This window comes from Callorhinus ursinus, unplaced genomic scaffold, assembly GCF_003265705.2.
Source record: "Callorhinus ursinus isolate GAN/ISIS: 27379988/994484 unplaced genomic scaffold, GSC_fseal_2.0 scaffold21, whole genome shotgun sequence".
Classification (NCBI taxonomy): domain Eukaryota; kingdom Metazoa; phylum Chordata; class Mammalia; order Carnivora; family Otariidae; genus Callorhinus; species Callorhinus ursinus.
Genome location: NW_027397083.1, coordinates 21,779,626 through 21,807,307, shown reverse-complemented (window position 1 = coordinate 21,807,307; position 27,682 = coordinate 21,779,626). Strand labels below are relative to the sequence as shown.

Genomic DNA, 27,682 nt, shown 5'->3' with positions numbered 1-27,682 from the left:
ATGTGGATCTCCCTTTCACTCTGCTCTTCTCCTTCACCCAACCCACTCCCTTTTGAGCATGAGAATCTATGCTCAATGCCTTTGGTATAATAGCAAAACAGAAAAAAATATGTACTCAAAAATAAGGATGATCACAAAGCAGTCTATTATTTGTTGACTGTCAAGTAATACCTTTTAAGTGGTATTTAATACATTTTAATATAGCAGTAATGGATAACACTGTTGGGCCCTGGAGAGTTATCCAAACTATCTGGACTTGTACATACATCTTTATGAAAGTAAGTTCCTATTACAAGTCTTTTCTCAACAGTTGTATTTTCCCATAACATAACTTTGGCATATTATGGACATTCAATACTCAGAACAGATTATAACAGCTTTTATTCATTCTACAAATGTATAGCGAATACTTACTCTAAATCATACAATGGAGTTTGCTTGAAGAGCAAGCAAATAGTTTAGAACAAAAATAATGTCAAAGTGATTTTGGAGAGCCATACTAACTTTAAAGCAGCTTTGGACTCCTTCATTCCAGTCCCCAAAGCAAGGATAGCACAGTGGTAAGGAGTTTGGGTGCTCTATCAGGCAGAGTTTTGTTAAAATCTCAGTTCCTCAATTTGCCAGTTTTATGACGAAGGGCAAGTTATATACCTCCATGAGCGTCAATTCTCTCATCTGCAAAATAGATATGAAAAGTGGTAATCCCGATTTGCAATGATTACATAAATTCTATGTAAAGCACTTAGCCAGTGATAAATGCTCAATGTTGCATTTCTTAGTTCCAAAATGCATTTTCCAAGTTTTAACAGCTCTGAAATTAGGAAGTGTCTTACAATAGATGTGTAGTGTAAATGCCTGACCATTAGCTTTTTTTATTGTAATGTCAGTGATTGACATTAAGCTTTGGTTGTCAAGGCATCCATTTCAAAGACATCCATCTCAAATAAACACATTGGCAGCTACACAACCAGATAAAGAGCCAGGCCTCCCCACCCATGAGTTTCCCCTTTAAAAAGCCCTGTCTGAGTAACCCTGCTTTCCCTTCTCCAGGCTTACGTCCCACTCTTATGTTTTAAATTCACCAATTAATAGTGAACCTGGAAAACTCTAGGTCTGTCTCTCTGTCTCTTTCTTTCTCTCTTTCTCTCTCTCTTTCTTACTGCTACCTTATCTGTGGCCCTGGGTGTGCTATGCATCCTCTAGGACTTGTGAGTAAGAAACTTTGTTTCAAAGTTTCCTGATGGTTGTTGCTGAGGTGTGTTCTGCAATCATAGTACGAACCACAAGGTTCAGTCCAGGAAGAGTATTGTCTCCAATCAGGAAATGTCTGTGAGGGCTCAAACTAGTACGGGCACAGGTGAGTGCCCCAGGCATTTCTACCTTACAGCATCATAATCAAGGGGCTCAGAGCAACCCAAAACAAGGGAATAATTTGTAGTCTGTTGACTAGGGAGCATCTGTGAGGTAAAAGTCATTCTTTGTGCTTGTGTGATTTCAACCATGGATGCCCACATTATTGTCACTTCAATTGATGTATGTGCATAGTTGTTTGTATATGTGTCGAGTGTCATTGGCTTTTTCTATGTCTTTTAAAAAGATAGCACTATGATTCCAATTGAAACAAATTTAAAATGTATTCTTGAGGTCACAGAAAATGAATATTGTGCCATTTGATATTAAGGACACAAATATCATTGTTGAAAAATCACAAAATTCCATATTTTCTTGCAAAGCAACAATCAAGACCTAAGAAAGATACCTGACAGGGAGAACAAAGGCAGAAAGAAATGCAGGTAAAATTAAATTTCCTTATAACCTGTAGCCCACCACAAATACTTGAGGCAGGTGGAGTATAACATTCCTTCAGGAAACTCCCAACTGTCTTAATGTTAATACTTTGCTAGAGGGAAAAACAATATTAGCTTGACAATACCTAGGCCTCCAGGATCCTGTGAGTCTTCTTTAGCATTTGAAAATCCTTGTGGAAACTTCCCTTTATCTTTCCTTCCCCCAACTCCAAAATACACAATCAGTTGCTCCTCACAGTCCTAGGGCACCAGTTCTTTCTGCCCATGGGTCCTGACCCCACGCTTCAATAAAACCACCTTTTTCACCAAAGACATCTCAAGAATTCTTTCTTGGCCATCGGCTCTGGACCCCAGAATTCCAAACCACATCGATACCTGCAAGTAAATGAGACTGTTAACATTTTCTTACTTAGGTATCTACAAAAAGATTATCTGTAACACACCAAGCAGTAGAAATGAAGACAGGATAAACTGATATAGGGAAGAGGTAAAAGGAATCTCAAGGAAATGACAAGCTGATATGACCAATTCATATTTTACATAGCACAAGTAATAGGGCATTAAACAAGAATTTGTAAAAAAAAAAAAAAAATTCCTTCCAACTTTGAACTTAAGTTCCAGAGCTATAGGATCATGAAGACAAAAACAAGAGAGAGAGGAAGGAAGGAAGGAAGGAAGGAAGGAAGGAAGGAAGGAAGGAAGGAAGGAAGGAAGGAAAAGAGGGAGGGAGGGAGGAAGGAGGGAGGGATGAAGGAAGGAGGGAAGGAAGGAAGGAGTTAATTTCTCTTGTACTTTCCTTTTAATATACTCCCAAAATGGATAAATGATAAAAGTTTATGTTTAAATAAGTCTAAAAGGGCTTTATCAATAAATTATTTAAAAAATATTCAAGAGGGGCGCCTGGGTGGCTCAGTCGGTTAAGCGTCTTCCTTCTGATAGGTCATGATCCCAGGGTCCTGGGATCGAGCCCCACATCGGGCTCCCTGCTCAGTGGGAAGCCTGCTTCTCCCTCTGACTGCTGCTCCCCCTGCTTGTGCTCTCTCTCTCTGTCAAATAAATAAATAAAATCTTAAAAAAAAAAATACCCATTAAAAAAATAAAAAATACTCTAAGAGCATTCTGCTATAGTTTTATTGACTTTTTTTTCCTTTTGGTACACAAAATGATGGTACATCTTAAAGCTGATAACATCTTAGACCGGATGAAATATGATAAGGGTTAGCTATTGTAATAGCCATATCTCTGCAACATTAGCACAATTTCTCTCAAAAATATTTATCGATAGAAGACAGTGCCACTTTACACTTTTAAATTTGCTCCAGAGGCGCCTGGGTGGCTCAGTTGTTAAGCAACAGCCTTCACTCAGCTTATGATCCCAGGGTGCTGGGATTGAGCCCCGCATCGGGCTCCCTGCTCAGCGAGGAGCCTGCTTCTCCCTCTCCCACTCCCCCTGCTTGTGTTCCCTCTCTCTCTGTCTCTCTCTGTCAAATAAATAAATAAAGTCTTTAAAGTTGTTCCATGACTATCAGGGTCCATTTTACAATATGTATAACAATGACCAGGCAATTAGACAAAATTTAAAAATTCAGTCATTTACCTATTTCTTCCATCTCAAGTAAGGTTTGGTAATCTCCTGTGACTTTTCTCCTGGGGAACTTCTGGTAACACTTCTAGGCTCAGACACATGACTGATTTGCCTGTTTAATCCAAGAAATGATTCAATAGATTTTTCCCCAGTGAACTTCCTGCCAGGGCTGTAAGCTCCCAATCTGAATAATAGTCTATAGACCATAGAAGGCATTAGAGAGCGTTCTTGATATCATAACCAGGGCTAGCCCTCAAGAAATGTTGCCCATCATCTAAATTTGTCTTGAGTGTTAGCCTTTTTCCCCTTAATAACTCATTGTAGGTGTGCACACACATGCATGCACACACAGTACTCTTCTGACTCTCAGCTGGCTATGAAAGAGCAGAATAAAGAAAGCTAAACATAAGCAATGTGCCAGGAGGAAATATTTGCAATTCTAACAGAGTGATAACCTGAGCACATGTGGTATTTTTTTGGTCTCCTACAGTCTATTTGTGAAGGGATGCAGTGAAAGAAATGCAAATAAAAATAAAATAACTCAAATTGAAAGTTTTAAGCTCCCAATAGTTCAGATTCTGGCATAAATAATAGATTTGCAGGAAGCTAAACCATTTCCTACTAGAGAGAGAATACACACAACTTCTATGGGCTGGAGGAAATAGGAAGAAGATTTTCAGAGGAAGTAAAAGAGTTAGACAGAATTTGGTAAGCCGGCATATTTCTGACTCCAAGAATAGAGCCCTGGGGTAGGAGTAAGGGAAAACAATAGAAACCCTAATATAAACTCAAATCCCAAAGTAGAAGACTCATGGGCCTTTTGTCTTGGGTGCAACCCAGAAAAATAAAAAGCACTTTAAAGAACTATCCCACACTTGCCAGGACAGCTGTAGTAGCTGTGGTAGGGGACCCACTGAATCTGGAGGTATTGAAGGACAGCAAGACCCTCATAATCTCCCATGCTACCGGAGCATATAAAAGGGGAGGAAAGATGGCTAGGTAAATGGCCAGTTTCATGCTGACTTTCTAGCGTCCTTACCATGGCTGGCCTCTCACTCTACCAACATCCTACTGCTGGATTTACCGTGTGGTATGTCTGGTGGGTCCAGTGATTTATACCATCATGGCAAGAGTGATCCTCCTTTGAGGCCACATCTTCGCTGGCTTCATTTTTTGAAAGATACTTGTCCTGGATACAGAATTCTTGGTTGACAGTTTTTTGGGGTTGTTGTTTGTTTGTTTTTATTCTTTCAGGAACTTAAAGATTCTCTACTGTCTGCTGGCTTACGTTGTTTACCACGAGAGAAATCTGCTGCCATCTTTGTTCCTCTGTTCACAATTTGTCTTTTTCCTTCAGCTGACTTTTAGGTTTTCTTTTTATCACTAGTTTTAAGTAGCTTGATTCATGTTTATTTTAGAGGGCTTTTTTTTTTAAGCTTTTTGGATCTGTGGCTTTACAGTTTTAATCAAATTTGGAAAAATATTGACTATTGTATCTCCAAATACTTTTTCTCTTTATCCTTCTTTTTCTTCTTCAGGAACTGCAATTACAGACACATAAGGCTGCTTGAGGTCATTCCACAGCTCACTGATAACTGTCTTCATGCTTTTTTAGTCTTTTATGTTTCTGTGTTTCATTTTGGATATTTTTTAAGTCTTTAAGTTCACTAATCTCTTTTTCTGCCATGAGTTATCTCTACCTTTAATCCAATAGGGTTTATTTTACATCTTGGGCATTTTTTCAACTCTATAGTTGAGTTTGTTTCCTTTTTATACTTTCAATGTCTCTACTTAATATCATCAATCTTTCCCCTTGCATCTTGAATAAATGAAAAGCAATTATAATAACTTGAATGTCTTTGTCTAATAATTCAATCATCTGTGTCAATTCTAGTTCAGTTGTGATTGATTGATTTTTCTCCACATCATGGGTTCTGTTTACCTAGATGAGGAATGCCTGGTAATATTTAATTAAATACTAGACATTATTAATTTTAACTTGTGTGTTAGCTATTTTTGTATTCTTATAACTATTCTTCAGTTTTGTTCTGGGATATGGGTACATTACCTGGAAATAATTTGATCTTTATAGGTTTTGTTTATAAGCTTTTTTAGTATGGATCAGAGCAGCATTTAGAATATGGCTAATACTTCCTCACTACTGAGGCAAAATTCTTTAGTGTAATCTACCCAACATTCAGTAAATAATGAAGTTTTCTACTCTGCCTGGTTGGAATTGAACCTCTTTTCAGCCCTGTGTGAGCTCTAGAGATTGTTCCCTCTAATCCTTTCAGTGGTTCTTTCTCCACTTCTGGTAGTTTCCTTTCATGCATGTGCTGGTCACTACTCAGTTGAAGACTTGAGGAAGACCCTCTACAGATTTCTGGAGGTCCTCTCCACTACCCTGCTTTGTGAACTCTGGCCAAACTGGCCTCCCTGTACCTCCAGCCCCATTTCTCCACCTGGTGTACCCTTCCTTATTACCATCTCTGGTTTTCCAACTTTCTGGGGTCATTGTCTTCCTTGCCTGATGCCCAATGTCTTGTAAACTTTTTTTTTAAAGATTTTATTTATTTATTTGAGAGAGAGAGAGCACAAGCAAGGGGAGGGGCAGAGGGAGATAGAGAGGGAGAAGTACACTCCCCGCTGAGCATAGAACCTGACAATGCAGGCCTCAATCTCAGAACCCTGAGATCATGACCTGAGCTGAAGTCAGACACTTAACCAACTGAGCCACCCAGGTGCCCCTTGAAAACTCTTATTTAATGTACCATGTCTGGTGTTTTAGTCATTTCAGGTTGGAGGGTATATTCATCTTCTGTCATCTCATCTTAGCAAGAAGCACAAAATAGTGTAATATTTTTTCTAGTGTCTTAAGTTTACTGGTAATATTTGAGTTCATATATTCTGATGATATTCTGTTTGGGGTGATCTGGGATGGCAGTTTTCAATCAACAGTCTTTCTTCCTCAAATTAAAATATCTGTAAACATCTCCATGTTTAGGAATCTAAAGCTAAGATCCTAATGTAGTAAATATCTAGAGTAAGAGCAAACCATAAAAACATTTTGCTTACACATTGCCAAGTATCTAAAATCTAGAGGTATCCAAGTAGCCTGATGTTTGATTTCATATAGACCTAATATGTGAATGCTTACTTTTTCTCTTTCCTGTCAGCTGTTGGAGCTCGGTATCCATGAGTGCAAACTACATACAATTCACCATTCCAAAGCTAATCCCCTTCTTCTCTTCAAGCAGCTTTGGAATGTAGCCATACCTGAGCCAAGGAGGGTCCAGCAGGTTAAAAATAAGAAATATTTTTCTCTAATTGGAGATTGTAAAAATCATTTTACAAGTGGAAAGTAACTTTTTAATGACAAATCACTTTTTAGTTATTTTTAAACTTGTTTATATTCTTCTTGACAGGAATATTTTTCTTCTCTGGGGATCATTTTGTCCTTTTCCATTTGGCTTCTACGTTTGAGATAAAGCCATTATCAATAAACCATTTGGGAGGAGAAAAAAGGAAGATAGCTTATCCTAGGCAGAAAGCCCCATGCTCATCTTATCCAAACATGCATGGACCCAGTGACACACCCCTCAGGAAAGTGGCAAAGTATACCTAATACTAACTAAAATCTCTAAGACTGAGAGCATTTTTATTTTGTGTTCTCTCTCTATTAAATACTTTCAATCCTATTATATTACTGTGCTGTCACAACAGTGTTATTCTAAGTCACAAGTCTTTCCACTATTCATAAATTATGGGTTGCTGTCAGTTTGTACCAGGCACTGGCCTACTTTGGGGGAAAAAAAAAAAAAGGATTCTCTATTTTTTTAAATACAGTTAAGAGTCTTTCTAAACATCATCAGTTACTTGGTTACTTGACAGACCTCCCCGGTAGCACATGCTCTATTTTTAAACTTTCTTAAAATCCAAACTTCATTTTTATTTTTATACAGCTTAAAAAAAAATACTTCAAAGGATATTTTCATTGAATTTTGTTAAGACCAAGACAAATTTTGTTATTATATTTTATTAAAGCCTGCCCTCTTTATTTTTCATCATTGAGAATGGAAAATTATACTTTTTCTCCCATTTTCCTTATAACATTTGCATGTAGACAACCACACAACTTTCAAAGTTGGTTTAACCATCCCTGAAGGAAAACATCATTTACATTAAAAGAAATGAAAGAGAAAAAATATGGTAAGTATCTGATGATGTAGATTATTTTCATTTTCTCATGTCCATTACAGGATATAATTTAGTCTCTGAAGCTACTTAATAGAAATTCCTTCCATTTAGGTGGTGGTATGAAGCAAAATCTGGGAAGCAGCAGTCTTAATAAATATACAAGGGACCTGGACCCAAGAAAGGAAAAAAATTAAAATCCAGTTGTCTTGAATTATTTGGCTTGACTGTAATTCCTGGATTTCAGGATTTCTGGTGAGAAATCCTACCCAAGTGTAGAGAAGCTTTATCACAAAATAACCCTCTACAACATAGGGATTGCATCCCCCCTCACCTTGCCCTCCAGCCCAACCCTTAATACTAGCAATGAAAATTCTGATCCAAAAAAATCTAGGAATTTAACCTCAGAGTCCACAGTCATAGAATGTGCTTTTATTTTGACAGTGGAATGAATCTACCAGAGGTTCCCAAATCCAAAGGGTTTGGGTATCTGGCTCCAGCGCCAAGTGGTTTAGGAGACTAATGCAAATGAATGTCTGCTGTCTGCAGACCCAGAATCAGGATGTCAGAGAAGCTTTCTGCCTAAAGAATGTAAAGTCAGGAGCTCTGTGAAGCGGGTTCTTTCAGAATGTAGCCCAAGATTTTCTACCTCTTGGTACTATTTTCCTTTCTTTGCTTCTCTTTTTCTCTAAATTTCATACTATATCCTATTATGGAAAATATGAAAAAGGCAGACCAAATTAAAGAATAACATAGTTATTACCCCCATAGAAGTAAGCATGCTACCTTTTGTCATATTACCATCTTGGCTTTGTATTGTTTTTATTGTTTTCCTTAGTAATCATTTTTCATATAGTATTGGATCATAATACTTTCTCATTTTATTAAAAATATCTTCAATTTAATTTTCAGGGGTGCCTGGGTGGCACAGTCAGTTAAGCGTCCTACTCTTGGTTTTGGCTTGTATCATGATCTCACGGTCATGAGACCGAGCCCCACGTTAAGGCTCCACACTCAGCGCAGAGTCTGCTTACGTTTCTCTTTCCCTCTCCCTCTGCCCCGCCCCGCCCCGCCCCCCCGCTCTTTCTTTCTCTAAAATAAATAAATCTTAACAAAAAATTTAATTTTCAAAAGATGTAAAATCTTTCCAATATAAGGATACACTATGTATTTAGTTTAGTTTTTTTTTTTCTCCTTGGGAGATTTTGCTTGGTTCTACCTTTCTATTCTTAAAAACGATGCAGCAGTAGATGTCTTTGTTTATAAATCTTTCTATGTATTTCTATATGTATTTATGTTTCTGGCATCTATTCTAGAAGCAAAATTACCGGGTCCAAGGATATGAAAAATTATAAATCTCTCAATACAAATAACCATACTGCTTTGCAGAAAGGTCAAACCCATTAATATCTCCATCTTTAATATATGAGAACACTCGTCTATGTCATTATAGCATGAAGAAGTATAACTATTTTATACAAAATTAGGACAAATCCTATCTCGTTGTTATTTTCATTTCTGGTTTTTCATTACTCACAAGGTTACATGTTTTATATGTTAAATAGGAATGTAGTTTTCTCTACTGAAAACTGCCTACTTGTGTCACTTGCTCATTTATCTTCTGAGGTTCTAGTGTTTTTCTTCTTGGGTTCATAGAACTCAATATACACTAAGAATATTAAACATTTCTTATCAAAATGTGTTGCAAATATCCCAATTCACAATTGTGACTATAACTATTTTCGCATATGTTTTGTATGTAACCAAATCTACCATACTTTCTTTTTATAGACCTTTACGTTGTTTATTTGCTGTTTGTTCTTTGCAGAGCTGCAATAACAAGCTAAAGACAAGGCAAGCTGTAACCCGGACTCACTCCTGACAAATTAACTTGTTTATTATGAACAAAAATTTTGCCAGAAAAGGTCATCGGCAAATGAGTACATTTCCCCAGTCCAAAGAATCTTTAGTTATGCGATCCGTAGTCTGTTGAAGAATCTTAACCATGCTAATAAATTGTGTCTTAAGTCTGTCCCCATTGAGCCCTCTCGTGTCTGTGGTTCAAAACATATGGTCAGTATTAAATTGATAACCTCACTTACAATCATTGGCTTAATAACTTCCAACAACAAATATTTGCTGAACACCTACTCTGAACTAGGTCAGATTGAAGAGCATCCCAGTTTTAAACAAGAGCACACCCTAAACAGATTCAATACCTAAAGAGCATATTTAAGTAAACTGTTATATCTCAAATGTCTCTATGAGCCTATTCTTCTGCCTCCATCTGTTCGACATTTAGGGTCATCAGTAATAAGGGCCAAATGAGGAGTAGGTAACAGGAGTGAAAAGTTAAGTGTTAGTGTTCATTAGGCAGCATAAACAAAGCTGCACAATGAGAAATGGAGGAAATTGGGTCCAGCCTGGAACGAGGATCTGCGCAGAGGCTCTCTGAAGCATTCAGACTGTTCCTCCCAAAGGCAACACTGACAAGCCCATTTTGACTCGTCTTCAAAAGAGCCCCTATCATCCTCTTCCAACTGCATTTCTTTAGAATTAAAAACCCGATTTGGATTTGAGATTCAAAACATAATCGAGGACTTTTTCACTGCAAGACAATTTTTAACCTCCAAGATCTTGAAAAAAGGCAGCCAAGGACCAAGAAACACAAGCATGGAAGATATTCCTGTTTTCGGACAAAGAAAGTGAAATGCTATTACTAATCTCGCCACATCCCTCCACTCCCCACCTTAACTGATTTCTGAGGGGCATCTGTTTGGCCGTTTTGTGGACTCCTTTATAAGTTTTATTAAGACCAGAACTAGCAGAGTTCCTTGAACAAGGGGACTGACTCAGCCCCATTGTTCCTCAGTAACCTCAGTCAGTGGCTCTTGGCCTAAAAATCTCATGACACTTGTCCTGTTCCCAAGCTCAGATGTGAGCTTTCACTCTGTCAAATCATCACAGTCTTTGCAGGTCCCGCTCAGCTGATCCTTATTGTATACTTCCACCTGCAGACTCTTTGCACTCGAGTCCCCCGTAACCTCAACAGATTACACAGCTCCTTCTGCTCCTCATTTTCCCATGTGGTTGCTGAACAAAGTACCTGCAAGTGTCAAAGTGAAACTGGTATATCCTCTCTTTCTCTATCTCTCTGCCTTTTCTCATTTCTCCCAATTCTATTGGTCTTTATAATTAAAATGATGAGGGAAAATAAAACACTGCTCAGAGAGGGGAAACAAACAAGGTTTGATTCTTCTCTGACCTAGCTGGATTATAACCCAGGACATGAACTTCCAATAGCAGTAGAGTGAAAATCTTCACCAGGCTAATAGCAAAGTACCCTGCAGGGTGGTCTGATGCTTCTGCAGTTTACAAACCAGAACACTCTAGGACCCTATATACAAACTGCTGCACAGTTTACTCAGGACAGGTCAAAAGTGGCCCTTCTGAGCGATACTCCCTTCTGAATGTTCTGAATATTGGAACTCGCAGGACTTTTTCCCTTCTCTACTGCCAGATTAAGTGTGAGACATCACTGGCTGACTGTTGGCCAGACAAAATATGTATTCAAATAGATAGATTATCTGACCATCATTAAATTATAGAATTCCTTAAATTCTACAGCCTAACTATCACAACAACAAATATTTGGCTCTTGCTATATGCTTGGCTCTGTGCTAATCACAGAGAATATACAGGAAAATTTAAAGGTAAATAAAATACACCCCTACCCTTGAGGAATTCACAGTCAAGTGGGGAAGATAGACTAGTTCATAGATAATCCAATGCAATGCAACACACATAATAGAAGAACAAAGAAAAAGTACCACTGAAACACTAACTCCAGTGCAACTGATGAATCACTAAACTCTACCTCTGAAACTACTAATACACACTATATGTTATAAACTCTCTATATAAACCCTACCTCTGAAACTATAACATATACTATATGTTAATTAATTAAATTTAAATTTAAAGAAAAGAAAAGAAAAAAAGAAAGAAGAAAAAGAAAAGAAAGGAAAAGAAAAGGAAAGGAAAGAAGAAAAGAAAGAAAACACTAGTTGCAAAAAACATCTTGCTGAAACACTAATTAGGAAGTGACCAACTTCACCTAGGGTGCTAACATGTACATGTATTCATTAAGCACTTCTTATGACTGTATTAGGCACTCAGGATATAGAAGGGAACACAGCTCCTGTCTTTCTGTAGTGTAAATCAAGCTGGAGAGACAAACTTAGAACAAATAAATACATAAATTAAAGAACAATCATAAACAATAGAAAGTGCCATGAGGGAAGAAACAGAGTGGTATAAAAGGAACTGATAGGGAGAACTAATTAAAATTGGGAAATCAAGGAAGGGCTTTTAGAGGAAATATCATTACAGCTAAGTCATAGAGGAGAGTTACTGAGTCACCCTGACTTGCAGTGGACTTAAATTTAGTGTTAACATGTTGGTGATATTTGTTACCGCAGCATATCACAGCCTATTCTCACTAATGGAGACAGACTGGGAGAACTGATCAGACTCTTCCCACATTACACTTATTTCCTTGTAAGCATTCTCATTAGGTTTTCATGGGTGTGTTGTATTGCCTATATTTCATGGGAACTTTGTGATTGTTCTTGTTAAGAATTGCCCCTAACCAATGTTCTTATAGCAAAGAATAATAACGACTTCACTGAGTTAATGTGACAAATAAATTAGATCATCAAAATTTATTCCGCTCTCTCTTCTTTTCCTCCTTCTGTCTTTTCTTCCTTCTTTACTTGCTACCTTTCTTCCTTACTCATCCATTTCTTTTCTTTTCTCCTTCCCAGCCTCTGTAAACAATGGTTGCTCAACAAATGCTAGTGATTACCTGTTAATTGATAAAATAATACCCAAAGTGCTAAATACTGGGGCTTTCTTATCTTCTTCCCTTTGTCTGCCTTTTCTCTCTTCTCCCACCCCAGAACCCCTACTCTGGTCCAAGCTAACTTCCTTGTTCTTTTTCTTCTCTGACATTGTTTAGGGATTCAGCCTGAATTCAGCCTCCCCCCAGTTTGGGGTAGGGGAGCTGTTGAGAGTGAGAGCTTCCACTTCCCAGAGACACCCTTTGAATTTCTAGACTGCGTAGTGGGACCTCATCTCTTACAAGCCTCTTTGTCTATAAAAATTCCACTATTATCATAATCAGAAACAGTCAGGGGATCACAAAAGTCTTTGGCAGGGGGAAATCATGGAGCTTAAGAAATCTTATAGGTCTTTAGGCTCATGGTGCCAGCCTGATTTCCTATTTCCCTCTCTGAAGTGGTAACTGGACCAAAGGAACAACAAGATTTAAAGTGCACTTAAAAGAAGAAAGGATACACGAGCTGTAAGCTAGCCAACCCTGCTGGCATTGCATGGCAAGGATTGCAAATAAGCAGCTGGTACTGGGTGAGGGTGCTTATCTACTTACATGACTCCAGCCACTGCTGCTGGGGTCCTCCTTTATTCTTAAATTTATCCAGTTCCTGCCCTTTGACTTCATCTCTAGTTTTCAGTCCTAGATTCAACTATTGTCCCTATCAGCGGATCGTACTTCTCAATTTTACTTCTCCAAGTTTTCTGTCCTGTATATCTGGGTTTGGACATTTCCTCTGCCTCCATTTACTTCAGGCCAATCATTAGAAGCCCACCTTAACTCTGACTCTAGTAGATCAGCCAAAGACAGGATTGTGCACATATGAAGACCTTATAAATAAATAACTTTTAAAAATGAACAAGATAAAGTGTTTAGTGCAAAAGACCATGGTGTGCTGGAGCTAACTAGCACTGGCTCGTGAGAATGTTAGGTTTTTAGGAATTTTGCAAGTCAGTTGTTAAACACAGTCATTATTGAAAATTATGTTATTTATACTTGTAGTTAAATAAATTATATTAAAATAAAGGGAATGCATATGTAAAACTCATCACTTTGTAATTACTATTTTCTTTGCTCTTGGGGTTATCTGTATCTAATGTATCTGTATGATGGAAATGCTATATAATGGTATGTGTCATTGCACACATCTTCCTAACTCTGTATTCAGTGATCCAGTCATGGTGAGTGTATTCACACTATGGAAATCAGCAAATGCTACAAAGAGCTTTTTTTCTCCCATAGAGCCAGCTGTTAAATAGTTGACTGCACACAACTACAAGAGTGCTGGTGTCTTTCAGAAATGGTTAATAAAGACAAAAGCATGGGGTAGGGAGAATATTTGTAGTTACTTCCCCGGAATCCATTCTCATACTGCCCCCTTCCTAAATAAGACATTAAATTTTTCATCCATGTAGTTTGCATGGTACCTTGCCTTCAGCTGCAGAACAGGGTCCTTTTTCATTTGTTGCCTCGAGCACAGTGGCCAATCCCAAACCTCTGACTACAGTCAGCCTGGTTCAAGGATGAATTAATGGTCCAAATCAAACCAACATGGCCACTGAGGCTGATTTGAAGGACCTGCCATTCATAACCTTTCATTCCTACTACATAGGAACAAGGACGTTTGTAGCTGCAAAAGACACTTGTAGCTATCCTGGAACCACAAATGAAAAAGACTACCCAAGAATGAATTTAAGCTGAGGAAGTAGAACCAAAAAACGGTGAGAGAGAAACTAGATTCTAGACCAGGTGCAGACTGAAATCTAATTATAGACTTCCTGTCAGTCAGTGAATTCCTTTTTGACTTCAGTGTGATTGAGTTAGACTTTCAGTTACTTGTACCAAAGTGATGCCTTCCTGATACATGACATGGAGTTTATATCTTTAGATGAGATAATTGTAGGAACAAGTAAATACTTTTAGCCGTTCGTATCATGGTTGTTTGTGTGTATATCCCTGACTCTTCACCAGAGAGCAAACTCTTTGTAGGCTGAAACTTCTTACTGCACATCTTTGTATCTACAGCTAACTTAACACTGTGCCCTGCATAAAGTAGGGGGCACGTAGTAATAAGTGCTTAATTTAGGTTTGCTTAATTGAATCGGTTCGTAAGTCAGGGAGGGATTGTGCAAGAAGTGGAGTGAATCCGAGTAAATTCCTCTTCCCTTCTTTGGCCAAGCAGCCAATTTGAATCCATCTGTTGTCATTTGTGAATGTCCCAGGAAAAAAAGAATGAAGTAATATGGCTCTTGAGTCCAACAGTCCAGTCTCTCCATGGAGAAGGTGGTAGTTCTCTGCTGGAATGCAGTGAAAATAAGTCATCATCTTTTTGGTTAGCATAATCGCTAAGAAAACTCCTTTTGTCCGTGTTTTCATGATGTCAAATATCTGGATAAGAATTAAATGTGCAGTCAACATGTCTTGCAAAATCTATGCATGTGGCACCACAGTGACAAAATATCCAGTTATTTAACCAGACTTCTCGTCTAGCCACAAGTCTGGGTTGTTTATGTCAGAAAGTGATGGTAACAAGTATGACAATCCCAGAACTCTATGGCACTGTAGCTCTGAATGACACCAGTCCCTTTTGACTTGGAGAGGAAGATAAGTACAAACACAGGCAGATCACATGAGTATTTCGGCTACACTTCAAGGCCGAAAGGAAATAACTATGAAAACAGGAATTCTGCCTCCACTTTCCCATCCTTTCCCTGTGTTTTCTCCAACCCTCTCACTGTCAACATGCAATGTATCTTCTTCATTTATATTAGTTTAATTTTCTCTCAATTTCCTAGAATGTAAGCTCCAAGAGGGCAAGTATCCATCTCCACTTTTTCCACAGCTCTGGTAGCGGTCTCTAAAATAGACTCTAGCATATAGTAAATGCTCAGTAAACATTTCTTGGACAAATGAGCTGGCCCGATGGATGGCAAGTTGCTAATTAACTCATAGATCAGAAACTAAAAAGGCCTGGTAAAAAAACAAAAAACTTTGTTTTTCTAAATTAAATGAAAAGACCCTGTGCTGGCCCCACCACAGTCTAACTTTGTGATGACAAACAATTTGTTTCTCATCGTGTCCCTTGGTTTCTCCAGATAATAGTCCCAGCCCTACATTCTTCAAAAACTCTTAAGTATCTCAAAAGAGACAATAGCTGCAAAGGTGTCAGGCTAAAGATGCATTGCCGAAGCTTAGCACGGATGGTTTTTCATAGGATTAAACAATTATCTCAGTTGTCCACTTACTTATTAAACTGGCAAAATTCCATTTTCAGCTTTTGTTCCTGTACATACCAGCAACCATGCATTAATCAGTTTTCTATATTGCTATTGCTTTCAATGTATTGTTATTAACATTTTTTAATTAACTAACCATTTCCAAACAAAACTGTCATGTCTTACACTGCAAATTTGCCTTCGAAGTCACAAACTTTTTAATGATAAATTTTTAATGATAAAAATAGACATACTTAAAAAATCCAGTGGAACTTATACTTACTTCAAATGTGAAGTAGTATTTCTCCAGGGTAATCACTCTTCCCTCCAGTATGTTAATAGCAGATCAGCCTTTCTGTTGTGAGCATTCTGTTTACCCTGTTCTTATTTTCTCCTTCAAGCTAAATTCTATTTTGCAAGGTCCCCCTTCCAGTCTTAAAAAAAAAGATCCTGTACCTTTAATAGCAGAGACCTGGTGAGAGGTTTCTTTCCAAACTTGTTCCCTGGCTTCCAAGTGACGAAACCAGCTGTAATTTGAGAGCGGAGAGATCCTCAGGATATCATTAGCCAAAGGAAAAGCTCCACATTCCCACCCAGTCCAGAAGTTGAAATCGTATCAGAGGGCAAGAGCCTCTCTCTCCAGCTACAGGCTCCATCTCTCAGGAGCAAGGGGGAACTCCGACAGTGAGTGGGGCAACCGAACCCTGGAGGAGGGGTTCCCTCTCCTGCCGGTGATCCAGCCGCCGTTGCTGCCGCCGCCGCCGCCGCCGCCGCCGCAGCCGCCAAAGAGCAGGCTGAGTTCCAGCCCGGAGCGCAGGAGCCAGAGCCTGGGTGCATCCTGCGCTGTGTGGCCGTGCTACCCAGGCGCCGGTGACACAGCCACATGAAGCCTGCTGGGGAGGGGGGGCCAGGGTGCAGCAAGCCGGCTGGGACTGAAGCTGTCGCCGTCTTGGGGAGGCACTGACTCCCGGGGGGACCCCCTTCTTCGTGCCTGGGCGAACGGTCTTCTCCAGGGGTCCCCGGTCATCCTGATTCTCCAGGATGGTGTTCCTGAAGTTCCTCTGGATAGGTTTCTTCTGCCGCCTGTGTCAGGGCTACTTCGATGGCCCTCTCTACCCGGAGATGTCCAATGGGACTCTGCATCACTACTTCGTGCCCGACGGGGACTATGAAGAGAATGATGACCCTGAGAAGTGCCAGTTGCTGTTCAGGGTGAGTGACCACCGGCGCTGCTCCCAGGGGGAGGGGAGCCAGGCCAGCAGTCTGCTGAGCCTCACCCTCCGGGAAGAGTTCACCGTGCTGGGCCGCCAAGTGGAGGATGCTGGGCGTGTCCTGGAGGGCATCAGTAAGAGCATCTCCTACGACCTGGACGGGGAAGAGAGCTATGGCAAGTACCTGCGGCGGGAGTCCCACCAGATCGGGGATGCCTACTCCAACTCGGACAAGTCTCTCACTGAGCTGGAAAGCAAGTTTAAGCAGGGCCAGGAACAGGACAGCAGGCAAGAGAGCAGGCTCAACGAGGACTTCTTGGGGATGCTGGTCCACACCAGGTCCCTGTTGAAGGAAACGCTTGACATCTCCGTGGGGCTCAGGGACAAATACGAGCTGCTCGCCCTCACCATCAGGAGCCATGGGACCCGGCTAGGTCGGCTGAAAAATGATTATCTTAAAGTGTAGGGGAAAGGGCACACTGGCAGGGAGAGGGCATCAAGTCAGCCTGGTTGTGGAGGGTGGGGGCAAAAGACAGGGTTAACATTTCCCTTATACTTCTTATTTTTTGTATCTGGATTTGCACTTGGAGAATGGTCTGAAGTGAACTTTAAAGGAAATAAGTGAGAATCGAGTTGTTTCGTTTCTGTACATTATTTATGGGATTGCTATTGATTTGTTACTTGGAAAGAACAACTTATGGCCATGCCTCCTGCCTTCCCTAGAGGACTTTATAACTCTGCAGAGACACCTGTTTCAGCCACGTCTAGAAGGACACAGTTTATGCAGTAGGGAGCGATTACATTTCCCCACCCTGGAGATTATGGGAAAATACTCTGAGAGGATAGTGCAGAGTTCCCTTTCACCTTCAGCCTTGGCTCTTGGGCTCTGAAAGTTGTCAGTTGTCTGTTTTTCAGATGAGGTCCCAGGTGCTGCTCAGCCTGCCTGCCAGCAGATGGAAGTCGCCAGTTTCTTCTTCTCCTTTTCTCTCTTATTTATTAACCATGGTCTCCAAGGTTTTGTTTTTAGTTTTGGGGGTTTTTTGTTTGTTTTTCAGGTTTTGTTGTTTTTTGTGTTTTGTTTTGTTTTTTTTTTTTGTAAGAGTATTGCCTAGAAACTACATGCAAATCGTCCTTTGCAGGGAGATGTCCAAGGTGCCTCTGTGAGTGTAAGTTGAAGTGGCCACATTTAAGAAGTCCAAGCTTTGTGGGGGGTACACACTCATGTTGCTAAGCTGATTTGTTGTGTCTCTCATTGTATGCCCGTGTCCTCAGAGCTGCAGTCCATTACAAAAAAATAGATAGATTGAACACAACCCTGAATGCCGATGATGTAGGTTACCAATGTATTCGTTCTGGGTTTGGGGGTTTTGCTTCTGTTTGCGTATTGGAAACTTGTACTTCAAGTAGGGGGGATTCTAATTTTAATAACTCCTTCACTAAGTTTTATTATTCAGCCAATAAATATGTTCTCGTATAATACTGGCTTATTTTCTAATTGATATCCATAACTTTCATATTGCAAAGAGAAGTAGAGTGCAAGAGGAAAGAGAAGGGTGGGATTTAAGCCAGTTTACTCAGAGTATATAATAAAGAAGGCAGAGGGATGGCTATGTATTTGGCAATCCTCTCTTCCTTGGCCACCCTTATCATCCTCAAAAGAAAAAATCTAGGTCTTGCCAGAAGTTGATCTCTGCTGGTCTGCCTAAAAACTCCATTTTCTCCAGTTTTTCCCATAGAAACAACTGGAAAATCTTATGACAAGGCTTGTTAAGTTATATGCCCTCATAATGCAGACGGAGTGTTCCATTCTAAGTTGTAGGAACTATAATGATGTTTAATAATTTTGAAGCCAGGTCTATGTTATTGACTAATGATTTCAAAAGGTAGAAATGCACTTTATTTCATGTCTTCCCCCAGCCCCTCACTCTCACCTTAAATACATTTTTCTTTCACACACACACACACACACACACACACAGGAAAATAAATAAATGTTCATAATCTATTCTTCAACAGTGAAGCATTTTTTCTCCCCCATGCATGAAGAATCTAGTTTTCTATTCCTATGAGGTGTCCAATATATCCTCCTATTATGTAGGGAAAACTGAGGCACAGAAAGTGGCTGACCCTTGTTGTAACAGCTCCTGGTCTCTTATAGTACAGAACTTTCCCACATTGCCTCTTGCAAGGATGCTGAGGCCCAAACCTTTGCATAAACCTCATTGTTTAAAATATAAAAGAACAACACATGGAATAATACTTAAAATAATTGTTTGTAATTTCTTTGCTGCCTCTATACTGGTGTGTGAGGGGAAGGTAAATGATTGTTGAAAAGGGTTTCCTTCTTTATTCCATGAAAGATGAGGGAAAAACAGCAGAGGCAAAGGAGATGATATTTGGCACTTAAATGATTGTAGTTTGTAGTCAACACTTAATATCTCAAAACTTTCCTATCACTCACTTCACAGGATTCAAGTCTAATCCATGGACATATTAAATGTCACCTCTTCAATTTTCCCATCAGTAATAGGAGAATATTAAGCATATGACACAGTTAGAAAACTGGCTTCCCTGTGCATGCTAATTTCAATCAATCCATAACAGCTGCATACACTATTAGGCTAGGAAGGATTTATAAGGCACCTTTTAAAGATGTAAAGAGGGCTGTCCCCAGTTAGAGATCCTTCCATGGGTGCAGAAAGAGGAGCAGTGGTATATCTGCTACAAATTTGAAAACCCTGAAACAGATTATGTCTGAGGTTTTTTCTAGGGCAAACATGCTATGAGTCCTGCAAAACCAGAACGAAATTATCTGACTTTGAATCATCCATTCAAGACTAGATGTACAGCCAGTAAGCCCACAGAGTCTTATGTAAATGGCCCTAAGAGGGCAAGTGAGAATTTCCAAGCGGGGGTAGTGAGCTGTCCTAGATACCAATGCAGAGGCTAACATCACAAGGCTTTTCCAAATCCTCTTGTGGGGGGAAACAGACTCACTCAGTTCTTTCCTCTCCACTTCCTTGTTATGCTTATTGGGAACTCCTTGCTTGCCAGGTGACAAATTCTTTTCAATAGTGCTTCTTTATTTCTCAGACCATGAAATAATATTTTGAGACTCTGAAGAAAACTACATACTTTCTTCCCTGAGAAATCTGACAAAAATATCCATACATTTTAGGATACACATTATTTTTATTAATACCGATCACTTAACATGCATCTGGTATGGAGTGAGGTTGTGGGTAATTCTGGGATATCACAAAGCTTTGGGACTTAATCTAACTAACAGTTTTAAAAAGCCTCTTGGAGTTTTATTTGAGTAAGAGACATTTTTGTTATTGTTATAATTTTCAGTTAGTTCTTTTTTTTTTAAAGATTTTATTTATTTATTTGAAAGAGAGTGAGAGAGAGAGAGAGAGAGAGAGCAAAGCCAGGGGTGGGGGAAGAAGCAGAAGGAGAAGTAGACTCTCCACTGAACCCAGAGCCCGATGCAGGGCTTGATGCAGGGCTCCATCCCAGGACCCTGGGATCATGACCTGAGCCGAAGGCAGATATTTAACCAACTGAGCCACCCAGGCACCCTAAGTTTCAATTAGTTATAACAGCAAAGCAGCTAACTTTTTTGAGAACTCAGGGCCTGTGCTAAGAACTTTGCCTGAATTACTTTGCCTTAATTCTAGCAACAAACTGTGTGAGGAAAGTATCATAGAAAAGGAATTATTCCATGCCAAGTGCTTCAAACAGTACCTGACACAGAGTGAATTCTCAATAAATGTTAGTTATTATTATGATTAGTTTGGTAACTGAGGCCCAGAAAGCCTAGGGAATTTTCCCAAGGTGAGAACTGTGTGATGTCTTAAATACTTCACTATATTCTCCCTTTTAAAATTGATGGTTATCTAGTGGAGTATAGATCAAATTAAAGAAGACTGTGGCAGGTAGGGGTCCCCTGGGGCCACCAGCTGTCTACTGCAAATATTGTCCCTATAGATCTGTCAACTGACTTCCTACAGCAATTCAGATGTCTGATCTCTGTCCGTCAGAAGCTGAGTGGCTCCTGTGTTTACCGAATTTCTTGCTGAGTCTTTCTCTGTGTGATGCATTGTTAAATACCACTACTCCTCACTCTCCCAATTTGACCGTGTGAAAATTTCCGTATACCTACTTTGAAACATTCCATAGGTATCTGTCTATCTAGAGTCTGTTGATAAAGGACACCAGGCCATGTTAGCCTCTGCAACCACCAAAGCCACACTCCTAGAAGCCGGCAGAAGCCTGCTGGTGTAGGTATGTTATGAAAGGCAGCACGGAGAGGCTGTTCCATAGTTCACATAGTTTTCATTGCCTTTTAAATTCTTGTTTACAACTCTAAGGAAATAGGCTCAAAGCTTTCTGAAAGAAGCTTTGAAACTTAGATTATAAACTATTTTAGCAAGTAATATAAACATCCATGAAAACCACCAAAGATATGAAATCACTCTCAATGGGTTGTATGCTCAAATTTCCTTGGGACATTTTTCAGAGGATCATATTAAAATCTTCTTGATAAGAAACAATAATCGGTTGTGAAATATAAATGCTAACTGTGGTTTATCAGTTTTTCATATAAAATCAGTGTTTTCATAAAAAACAACTGGAGATATAAGTCTTGGTTAGAAATAGAATACAGAAATGCATAACAATAATTCACTGATATAGAGAATGAGATTCTGTGAATCATCTCAGCAATTTTGGAATTGGGGTTATCCTTAGGAATAATATCTCCAGAGTCAAGATCCCAATGGGTATGTCATTCATCCAACATTTTTAAGGACCCCGCATATGAGGTACCCACGATAGAAAATGGCATCTAGACACATGAGAAAAAGGACACCTAGACAAAGAATCAGAGCATCATGTGGGATTGGCAAAGTACAAGCTTCTATGGGAGATTAGCAAGAATCTAAACTAGAATTGTTTGGGAAATGTAAAGCAATATACATAAAATAAGGATTTGGTATAATCACACGTTTAAGAGATGCAAGGGTTTCATCGCTGCTTGTGTTACTGTTGTTCTGCTTTTAAATTTTAACATTTTTTTCCAACTATATAAGCCATAGCTGTTATATTCTAATAACATGTAAACAGCAAAACACAAAGAAAACAAAATCATTCATAGTCTCAAACTCCCCCAGCATACACCTACTATTTGCATTTTAGTGTACTTACTCTTTTAGTATTTTTAATACAAATCTACTATGCAACTATATTTTCCTTTGTGAAAAAAATGATATCCTAGTAATACATTGTTTTGTAGCATCTGTCTATTTTAGGTATTAAATATGTTCAGTAGCATAGATCTTTTAAAAATGCTTAAATCTCCCGACAGTACTCCAGGAGGCAGAGGTTCTGGTTCTAGATCTTGCCCCACCATGTATTAGTTGTGCAGCTTTGAATAAATCCCTTAAGTGTTCTGAAATTCCATCCTTTTGTTTGCAAAATGCAAATAATAGCCGATATTTATTAAACAAGCACCACTCAAAGTATTTTTGGTGCATTATCTGATATAATCCTCCCAGAGTTATAGTCCAGGTAGATGTTATATTTTCTGAACTTTTTGGATAAAGAGACTGAGACACAAAGAGTAAGTTAAGTGACTTACCTAAGGTCTCACAGCCAGACAGAAACGGATTCAAGATTCCAGTGCAGGTGGTCTAGCTCCTCTACCACCGTACTAACCACTAATGATGCTTTTCCTTTCTGAAGGCAGGAGACACAAGATTTCTTAATTCCCTACCTATTCTAAATGGCCTATGAAACGAACATTTCCCTTATATGATTTCTTTAATTGAAAAAAATGCAAACCCAATTTCTCTCAAAGAACTTAATTCTCTGCTTGATTTTACATTGGGTAAAGAATCTCCTTACACATATGTGTGTGGCTCCATGATTCTTTGCCTAAGAGCAACCAGCTTCTTGCTAAATCTTATATTTTCCAAGCACTTTCACTCATACTATCACATTTGACAACACATGATTATCGATGCTGAACTAGCCAGGACAGTTCATGGTATTCAGCATTTGATGATGGGAGCCCAGTGTTCACATCTAGAAAAGTTACTCAGTCAGGACTGAAGCCAGATGGAAAGATTCTTTGTCCAGGCACCACTTACCTTACAGGTCTGCCTTTCATGCATCTATTCATCCATTCAAAACACATTCCCGAGTTCTTGCTTCGACAGCATGTATACTAAAAATGGAACAAAATACAGTCATTGAATGCCTACTAGGTATCAGGCCCTGCTCAGGATACAGCAATCAGACAAAATCCATGCTCTCCTTGATCTTATATTGAAACATGAAAGTTTAATGACTCATTAGGTCTCCTCCAGTGGGGTGATAACAAATAAATGAAAAAATATATATAATGGGATATTAGGCAGTGTTATGTACTATTTTAGTTAAGATGGTTAAGGAAGACCTCACTGGGTAAGTGAGAGATATTAAAACAGAGCCTTAAACATTGAGTAGAAGACCAAGAAAGTAAATGTTAGAGGAAAGAGCATTTCTGGTAAAAGAATAGTAAGTACAAAGTCCTTCAGGCAAAGATAATTTTAAGTTTGAAAAGGCAGTGGGGGGGAGTCGGCGAACAATGGGCCTAGAGCAGAGCAAATCAAAGAAAGAATTAGAGAATTGAAGTCAGAGAGGAGATCCGGGCTAGGTAATATAGGAACTAGATGGCCATCAAAAGAAATTTGGATATAATTCTAATTCTAATGCACTGGAGCTCTAAGGAAAAGATATATTTGGATACTAACCAATATATTTTATATAATATATGTAACCAATATATTTGAGTACTAATGAATAATATTTGGATATTATTCAAATTTCAATGATCTCATTTCCATTTGCATTTCAAACACCAGAGGTCTAAGGAGAGAAGTGATTTGTTCTGATTTACCCAAAAAAATACTCTGGGAAAGATTATCTGTACGGAAGCAAGAATGGAAGCAGGAAGGCCATGTGGTTGGGTGACTACTAGGCCACCTGATGAGAGATGATGGAGGTTTGCTCTAAGGTGGTGGTGGTGAAGGTGACAGAAATGGACTTCAATCTTCCACATGTCCCATTGTTGATTTTTGTCCCAGAAGAATGTGAGTCATTCTTCTTAATCTTCTTATGTATTATTCCAATTCCATATCTCTTGGCTCCATTTCTTCTATTCCTCCAACTTTGGATTTGACAGTACTGCCTCCCTCAGATTCTTGACTACCTTCCCCTCCCCCACCAAGGCTGTTGGATATGTGTGAATTGAATTCAGCTGCTTTCCTGATGACATCAGGAAATACGTGGACCCCAGCTGACCCCTCTGACTCAAAGTCGCACCTGGGGCCCACCAGCCCAAACCTAGTCTAACTTACTTGATGGGCTGGAAAGACACTGCTCTGAAGGTGGAGATTTGCACTCAACCACAGGAATTCCTCACATGGCTGACTAGTACACAAAAAATAACTGTGATTGAACTAAAGCTTAGATATCTATCTTCCCTTTATTAATGATCTCAAGCAGCATCATTGTACTTCTGCATTTTTCTTCACAGGCATTTTAAGTAGATAAGCTATATCTAAAGATAAAACTTTTCTCTTGAGGCTTTCTGATGACTTCAGATTTTGCATTGCCATATATTCAGTAAAGATACAGAGCATCCTATTTTGACTCTAAGAAGCATTTTCTCAGAAGGCTTGTAGATTGCACCATTTCCCATTTTTTGCTATTACACACACACACACACACAAACCCAAAAAACCACCAAAAAATATTTTGTGTGTCAACAGCTTGCTGTTTACAAAGAGGAACCTGACAGTTATGATTAATGAGGTAAAGCCTCCATGCTCCAAGGTTGGCAGTAATGGCGTGCATTTTCCAGTTGTGAAAAGTTTCCTCCTGCAGGCAGTTAAAGAAGTGTGTTTCCTGAACGTCTTCTTTTGCTTTGATCTTTGCCCAGCGTTCATTCCAAGACCAAGCAAATGCGGGCGCTCCACTCAACTTTCAAAGTGTATGCTTTGCTGGCAGTTCCACTGAGTCAACCACTAACATTTGCCACATGATTCTACTACGAATTAAATTATAAAGAGCAGAAAACCTAGTGGGTTTGCTTTGCTCTGAATTATATTTCCACCTACTCCTCAAGTGTCAGTTTTCTCCTGCCCTGGTTTCCGCCCCCCCTCCTTGCCTTAGTCAAGCTCTTTCTCCCCGTTTCCTCCTTTGCTCTCTCTGCCCCTCTTCTTGCTGCTAGGAGCATGGAAAGTAGAGGCAGAAAACTCTGTTCCCCATAATGCCTCTGTAATTTATTAACTGCAGGACCTAAGCAAATTGTGTAATTTCTGAGAGCCTCTGTTCTTTCCGCTATACAGTGGGGATTGTGACACATAGTTTGCATGGTTTCTGTGAGGATTTGATGAGCCCATGTATGAAAAGGAGTTACCATAATCTTGAACAATAGCAAGTGCCACTCGACCCACAACGTTTGACCATGCATAGCTCATTGAAAATCCTCTTTTGGGAAAGGACAATCTTTTGAGAAGGGACAACCTTTTAAGTAGGTTGAAATTCGGGGTGCTTGGGTGGCTCAGTCGTTAAGCGTCTGCCTTCAGCTCAGGTCATGGTCCCAGGGTCCTGGGATCGAGCCCCACATCGGGCTCCCTGCTTGGCAGGAAGCCTGCTTCTCCCTCTCCCACTCTCCCTGCTTGTGTTCCCTCTCTCGCTGTGTCTCTGTCAAATAAATAAAATCTTAAAGAAAAGAAAAAGAAGGTTGAAATTTTTTTAAAAATGTATTTCAAATAAGCCGTGGACCTTCTATGTATGTCCCCCAAACCAGTATTGAGCTTCCTTCCCATTCTAGGCAGGCACCTCAGAAGCCAAAGATGCATCGGTTCCCATTCGTGTAAGAGTTGCTCCGATGCATGTGTTGGCACTGCAAACACTCCTCGCTATTTAGGCCAAGAGAATGAATTCTGCAGCAGGAAATAGGTTAGGAATCTTGCTGACCCTTCCTTTCCAAATGTTAACAGTGCCTTTGCTCTTTGCCTCTAGCATGAGGGGGAGGTACAAGAAACGGAAAGCTCAGCATGTAGGTGGCTACCGTGAGAGAACTCTCAAAACTTGGCAACAGAGCTACCAGGTGAGAAAGAATAAGAATTAATTCCTAATATTTATTGAGCATCACTTACATATTTGGCTCTGGATACCTTGGAAAAGTCCAGTAGTTAGGCCTATAAGACTGAAGGCCAGACCCTATTTGCAGTGATCTCAATATGGAAAGCAGCAGGGTGAAAAACATGAGTCTCTTTATGTAACCCCAGACTCTCTCTGTGTGGTTTGGTGTCCCCAACTGCCTGATAGGCCTCTAGAGTCTCCAGGTCATGAGCTTGCCAGTGCTGATAGAATGGAATGATCCAAGTGGGCTTCACTGGGAGTACTTGGGGCATTTATAGTTTTGCAGACTTTCTGAAGTAAGAAGGCAGCTTTGTAATTCTATAACTCACCTGCTCCTATTCCTGGGCAACCTCTCCCTGGCCTGCAATGGAAGAAACCTTGGCTCAACTGAACATGGACTCAGGATAAATCACGGTGACCCCTGCAGCTCAGGCCCAGAAGAGACTTGAATCTACATCCTCTTCAATATGAAAGCAGACATGTTGACCCAGTGAACACTAATATGTGCATATATTGAGCAATAAATATAGGGGGTGAGTAAGCAGTATTTCTTTTCTAATTAGAGGCATTTTCGTCACTTGGAAAACTTCAGAAGTAGAACAATTTTTCACTGTTTGGCTCAAACAAAAACTCATTCAGGCTTAGAAATTGGCAAAGGGCAGACTAATGATAAATACTTATCCCAAGTCACATTTTCCATAGACCCTCTAATTTCCAAGAGTTTTGCCGTAAAAAGAATCACAGTGAAAAATCTGGACTGACAATTCACAATAACGACATAATATTAACAGGATGTCAGAGTTTACGGAGCTTTCCCATTTCCTCTGTAAAGCCTTACCATTACCAAAACATGCAGCCACCACTTTGCCTTTCAACCATTGTTAAAAAACTATTTTTCAAAGGGGCTATTCAATAATTTTTCTATTCATTCAACAAATATTTTTTGAGTATCTACTATGTGCAATCACTAGACTAGATTCAGAGGGTGATAATTGCAATAATAACGGTAATAACAATAAAACAAGACAATAACAATAAAACCCAGACAATATTTTTACGCTACTTACCATGTGCTCAGCACGCTATTCTGAACATGTCACATATATTTTAACACAGGTAATCCTTGCAACAACCCTTCACAAGTGTTGCTTGCAAACTGCTCAGCTACTTTTCTAGAATGTCACCTGATGCCTAAACCGGCTCTTGTTGTTGTCTCTTCCCCGATCTCCAGCCTTGCTACAGTCCCTTCTCTGACCACCGGTCTCTTCTGGTCCATCCCGTCCTCTAATGGAACCCTAATTCTGGAAGTACCAGGAAGTCTTTAAACCAGGAGTTCAGGAATATTTGGAGAAAGTTCTTCCTCAGTGACCCAGAGAGTTAAAAAAAACAAACTTTGTATTTAACTGAGAACAAAATGAGAGGAAATTAGCAAGAGAGAACCTTGACCCCAGGCTCAAGTTTCCAGGACTGAGGCAGCCAACCTGAGAAAGAAACCCAAGATTTCAACATTATGTTAACCTCTGTCAGGTTAAAAGAGTAATAAAACTGTACTTGTAACTATATCCCTATATATAGTT

General features: G+C 39.5%; 1 protein-coding gene and 1 long non-coding RNA gene across 2 annotated transcripts; one reads left to right on the top strand and one right to left on the bottom strand.

The window, feature by feature from the left end:
* Positions 1-228: 228 nt before the first annotated feature.
* Positions 229-27,322, bottom strand: LOC141374735 (uncharacterized). Its single transcript, XR_012381857.1, has 3 exons — positions 27,173-27,322; positions 23,060-23,136; positions 229-2,183 (listed from the first exon to the last, which is right to left on the bottom strand). It is a non-coding gene; the product is annotated as an uncharacterized lncRNA (long non-coding RNA).
* On the top strand, positions 16,178-18,384 carry FIBIN (fin bud initiation factor homolog). Its single transcript, XM_025879126.2, has one exon. It carries the CDS (start codon positions 16,738-16,740, stop codon positions 17,371-17,373), a length of 636 nt encoding a protein of 211 aa, XP_025734911.1. The 5' UTR covers positions 16,178-16,737; the 3' UTR covers positions 17,374-18,384.
* Positions 27,323-27,682: the final 360 nt, after the last annotated feature.